Source organism: Drosophila persimilis, unplaced genomic scaffold, assembly GCF_003286085.1.
Source record: "Drosophila persimilis strain 14011-0111.01,24,50 unplaced genomic scaffold, DperRS2 tig00000124-arrow-pilon, whole genome shotgun sequence".
Taxonomy (NCBI): Eukaryota; Metazoa; Arthropoda; class Insecta; order Diptera; family Drosophilidae; genus Drosophila; species Drosophila persimilis.
The window spans coordinates 9,491,240-9,496,775 of record NW_020825294.1 but is presented as its reverse complement, the minus strand read 5'-3'; the positions used below and the strand labels follow the sequence as shown (position 1 = coordinate 9,496,775).

General features: G+C 41.3%; 1 protein-coding gene across 1 annotated transcript; it reads right to left on the bottom strand.

The window, feature by feature from the left end:
• Positions 1-3,517: 3,517 nt before the first annotated feature.
• Positions 3,518-4,891, bottom strand: LOC6596336 (coiled-coil domain-containing protein 34). The gene is made up of 2 exons (XM_002021657.2): positions 4,826-4,891; positions 3,518-4,763 (listed from the first exon to the last, which is right to left on the bottom strand). The coding sequence occupies exon 2, from the start codon at positions 4,757-4,759 to the stop codon at positions 3,671-3,673; it is 1,089 nt and encodes a 362-aa protein (XP_002021693.1). The 5' UTR covers positions 4,760-4,763; positions 4,826-4,891; the 3' UTR covers positions 3,518-3,670.
• Positions 4,892-5,536: the final 645 nt, after the last annotated feature.

Below are 5,536 nucleotides of genomic sequence, written 5' to 3'. Positions count from 1 at the left end.
GACACAATTCATTCGTGTATTTATCACAGAATTTCATGTCCTCCAAATATATATGTAGGAAAATATTGTAACCCAAATAAAATATTTTAGTCGTCGAAAGCTCAATTAATTAACTCGATATGTTGTGCTCTGAAGCTAATTAATTGATTTCCGTACTGCTATCAAGTGAGTGAGTAAATGCCATTTTATAAGTACATCTGTTCATGAAAGAGGCACTCCTCTTTGATGGACAAAAATTGGATTTGTGTGAGCAGCTTGAATAGAACATATGTACATATATTCTCCAATAAATACCAAAATCGTTGGGTATTAATGTCCATTAAAAACAAAATTCTTGAGTGGCAATATCTCACACAATACCTGAAAAATATTGATAATATCCTTGACAAAAATATTCAATTAAAATACTCCTGTAACTTTTTACAAGTTTTGTCAATATAAATATGACACAATATTTGATTTGCACGTATTTTCTTTGCCAATTTGTGTCTCTCGACTGCCTTGGCTGTCAACCACTCTTGCCGCCGCTCTGTTTTGGCCTATTCTGGCAATTTATTTTAATTAATATTCAGGCAGTTAGCTGTAGCTACTCGGATGTAAGCTTGAAAACAAATCGGTGTGATTTAGGGCCAATGCTGTGGCTGCTAATTGCCACTAGAAAAATGTCATGACAGAGTGACTAAGCTGAATGGGGGATTGGGATTGTGATCACAAAACAGTAGTTGACATATATAGTAGTCGTTGCCATGTTATCGAAAACATCGCGAACCAAAGCGATTCGGGCGTATTCGGGCATGGAAAAGCGAGGGGAGATCTATTAAATGGTGGAACCTTTTGATTTCGAATTGAGATAGATGATCATTGAAATTATAGATGTCTAAAAAAATATATTATTTTTATATTGTATATTCATAAAAACACAGCTATTCTCAAGCCTCTTTAACATTTTTGATCATTACGAATCCTGCCCTCAGTCAGACTCGAATCACCCTGAATCACTAAGAACCGAATGCGAGCATTGCGGAGTGAGCGAGAAAAAAAAACCGAAAGTTTTGGATGCAACACAGCGAAAATTACTATAACTGCTTCATTATTTTCGAATACCGAATCCCACCGAATTGATTCAGTTGCCTGTTCAGGCAGGGCTCTATCCTATATCTCCTAACTTTCATAGCGCATCTCTTGCAGATTTTCAGATGTAGCCTCAACCATTGACACTTCATATATTTTTTTACCGACTGCACATTTCGTTTATTTTTCACACGCTATCAGCTTTCAATGAATTTTCATTTATTAAAACAAGTCTCTTTCTCTCTCTCCTCTCTCTTCGCTCCTTCTTGCTCTCTGCTTTCTGCACCTCTTCCCCTACAACTTGTATGTTTTTCTTTCTTTTTCCAGCTCAATGTTCCGTCACACACTCGAACCATGTCTCTGGGTTATTCATCATGACTTTACGTGCATGGGTGTATGGGTGTATGGGTGGGATTGCTTTTGTGTATGTGTGCGTGCGTGTGTGTGTTTACATATGTCTGGGTGTGTGTTAACACGCAGAATGTCAGTGTTTTCTCCTTTTCGTCCTCACCACCCACCACCCACCACTCACCTTGCACTGCCGATTGCCAATCAATGTTTGCGCAAAAATATTTGCCTCTCTCCTTTTTTCCACACTCTTAGCCAGATCTCTCTTCCTGGGGATTGTCTTTATACCCAGTAGCATGTAAAGTGTATTTGGGTTAGGGCCTACAAAAATACTGACAAATCACAGAAATTTGCTAATTAGTACAACACTAATAATGGACACCCTCTGTCAGTTAGAACATTAAGGCTAGGGAAGTCTGCTTTGGTTCAACTGGAGCACTCCTAGAGAAACTGTGGCACTTACACTTTCAGAATCCCATGTTGTCCACTGAATAATAGGTATCTCATTTGTCGATGTAACCCGGCTTTATCGTTCTCTTTTTTTTTGTTCGTATATTCTCGATAAATCTGTCTAGGCTTGAAATGCACGCCATGCCGCTCAATTGCAGTGGATTAAATTATTAAAAAATGGTCGGGGCAAGCAAACAGGAAAGAGCGAAATATCAAAAATATACCCCGCATCGAGTGGACAGGCCTGGATCGCATATCCCAGCTGCGAGGTGGGTTAAAAAGTGCGTGACGAGACTTTAATTTGATTAACATTTAAATTATCCGTGAGCTGATGAACAGGAGCCGGGCAATGAAAATATAATTATATCATTACTTGCCGCAAAATATATAATGCCTTGGCCTGGCCGTCTGTCAATTTCCATCCCGTAGCCCATTCAATTTCCACGCTTCTTCAAGCTTGAAATTTATCCACAGAAAAACAGGAAGAACGAAAGAAGAAACTAAATCGCTTAAGGGCCAAGTGGCCCTCGGGCCAACCGAAGCACAAATAATAATACAATGTTTTTTTGTTCCTTGCACGCCATTTTCATATTAAATAAGTTTGTATATATTTCCTGCTCTGACCAGCAGCTCGTTCTACCCTCCGTCCCGTTACGTTCCCTTCGTTTCGATTGTTTCACCTGAGCGACAGGTGGAAAAGTTCACAGCGCTTTAGCTGTCTCTTTAAACTCCTCAACGGAAGAGAGAAAGGACAAAAAACCAAGAGCAAAACACTGGCCCAACTTGGGGCATTTAATTAAGCATAAATCAGCCCGGGGCTAGCATGAGGATCTGCATTGGAACTTGCTTTATGAACTTGAGAGATGTCAGTGTTGCGGATTGCAGCCAATAAAACGATGAGACTTGGCCTAAAAAATGGATTTATTTACCCATCAAGGGGAAAAAGCAATACTCTTGGTAGTCATAGAGGGGAAATGAGATAATTTGGTCGAGATTCAGACAAAGATCTTCAAAATGTTTCATATTGATATTTTTCTTTGAAGGAGAAGTGACTTATCCACTTAAATCCTTTTAGTAGGGCACCATGCAGTGACTTTAAACAGATGCTTGATCCGCTCGAATCCCTAGCCATATAACCCCCATTCCAAAATAACCTTCACTAAGCCACATGCAAACCCAAAACTATTCCATAGACAAGAGGGGCTAAGGAGGTAGCCTCTTCAATGAAATTCAAAATCAAAAGGCCTCAAAGGTGTTGGCTACACACGAGTATATGGCAGCTGTATGTGTGTGCAGCTGTGTGTCCTCGTTGGACCGTCAAAGTAGACATCCAATGCAAACGCCCAGAAGGATACTACTCGCAGTTCTGAGAGCGTCATGCTGCGAAAAGGACACACTGATGCTGGATGCCGGCTGATGATGCCCATGAATGCTTGCTTGCGTATGTTTTGATTTGAAGTGTTTGTGTGCATAGTAGGGGGGATTATTCGAGTGGAGTGTGTGCTGATGTAACTTCTAACATTTCTCCCACAAAGATCTCCTTTGTGGGTTTGTGGGGCTTAGTGGGTGCTCATTAATGGCATGCTATGGTGTGCGTGTTGGAGTGTAGTGGCGGGGAATTACAAGTAAAATTGACCTTTAGTGTGCTTTGATTTTAATGCTGCTAATGAGTTAGCGATTGTCAGTAAAGGATACTTTTAAACCACATACTAAACATAGATTTCGCTGCAATAAATGCTGTTTTGAACCTCAATATATACTAGTGTATGAAACAAAGATTTTGCTTGTATCTTCACAATACTCAATCGACCCACTCATTCGGATTTACATAGATATCAGAGATTGTGCCACGCAGCGACTTGAAGCCCTGATTGAGAGGCACTGGCTTTGGTCGCTGCGACACGTTCTGAATCCATTTTTCGAAGGCCTCATCCGCTTTCTTGAGGCGCAAAAGGTTCTCTTGATGGAGCTTTTGAGCCTCCCTTTGCTGCTGCTGACGACGCTTCTCGGCCTGCTTGACTTTTTCCAATTCCCACTCCTGCAGACGCCTCTGGGCGGCGGCATCAAGACGTGGAGCTGCAGCAGAATTATTCTTGTTCTTGGGACCATTCGGGGCGGCTTTCATGGATGATTTGGACGTCGACTGCTGCTGGGACTTTTGCCAGCACCATTGCTTATAGCGCTCCTTGGCCAGCCGTTGACGTTCGGCTGCCTTTTGCAGGCGATCCTCCTCCTTCTGGAGTTCGGCCTCATGCTTGTAATGGTGTTGTGCGCGCTTCGCCGATAGCCAAGTGTCGTAGGCCTCTTTGACCGGACGCTCCAGCTTCAGGACCTTGATCGTCTGGCTGTATGTGGGAGAGTATGCCCCCGAATCGGTATCGGATCTCGATTGAAGTTTGAGCGAAGGAATGTATGGATTGTTATCAATTGTTGAACTGCACATCGAAGTGGTGGAGTCTTTTTCCAGCATTAACTCCTCCTCCATTGTGATAGGCATTGCCTCTTCATATTGCGACGAATTTGAAGAACTTGCACTCTCATTTTCCTGCGGAAAACAGATTGCTTGCGTTTCCGTTTCATTGGTTCTCTGCGAACAGTAGCATAGTGTGGACCCATCCGTTTCGTCCATGAAATTGGCGTCACAGGACGAAAGGGAACTGTCCACATAACGTAATGTGCGGGGATTCCCAATGGCAGGAACGAGTTTGCCATCGTCATAGGTTTTGATGAAGGTTCTGGAGGATTTGGCACCTAGGAGCTGTGCATCTGTACCGTGTTCTTCTGCATTCCCTTGGGGGCTTTGACTCTCTAGAGCTTTGGGGCGATTGCCACTGAATATCTCGCAATTAATCAGAACGCCCTGGTTATTCAGGCGACCCAGAAAGGCCATGGTTCTAGCAGCATTGGAAGGCGAATGGGGTGTTATTGTAGGATTATGATAGGTCAGATCACTTACGTTATTATAATCAAAAACTATTTGAATACGTAGTCTTTGGGGAGACTATTTTATGAAACCCTGAAAAGGAATATCTGTTTGTTGTGGCGTGTTTTGATGTGTGTTTCTGTGTTGCTAACGATAGACTGGAGAAATGCTGTAAAACATTTCAATAGTATACTGTGACAGCAAAACAAACGATTGCTTGGTAACTGAAATAAATGCTCTTTTAAGTGTGATGCGTAGTGTGCTTTTTAAATTTCTGGCCAATTTTTTCCGAGCCAAATTTGAGGTTGGGTTAAAATAAAATTATTTATAAAGAAAGCACAAGTTACCCTGATATACCTCCATAGGTGTCAAGTTTATGTCAATGCATCAATAAGTCATCTATTTTTTTCTTTTTGTTCTTTTTGTTGTATAAAAAGCCGTTTACTTTTTATTTCGTCAACGAAAATGTTTTCGTTTTGAAAACGTAGAAATCTTGCGGAATGTAAAAACGGGAGCGCCAATTTATGTGATTTTGTAAAAGTGAAAAATGTTCTCCATGAAGGTAGACTAGCCCTTTTTTTGTATCACTTTTGGGACTAGGAAGGAAGTATATTGCTGTTTTTTTGTTTTTTGGACTCATATATATATATCCAGGATTTTTCAGCTGTGTATGTAGATGTGGAAGCTTTCATCACGATCGTAGCTTTTAATCATTTTCTTAATGCCCAAGGATGCTTCAATCTC

What these genes read in the sequence shown, in the direction of transcription:
- LOC6596336 (XM_002021657.2), bottom strand. Translation starts at nt 4,759, where the DNA reads ATGGCCTTTCTGGGTCGCCTGAATAACCAGGGCGTTCTGATTAATTGC.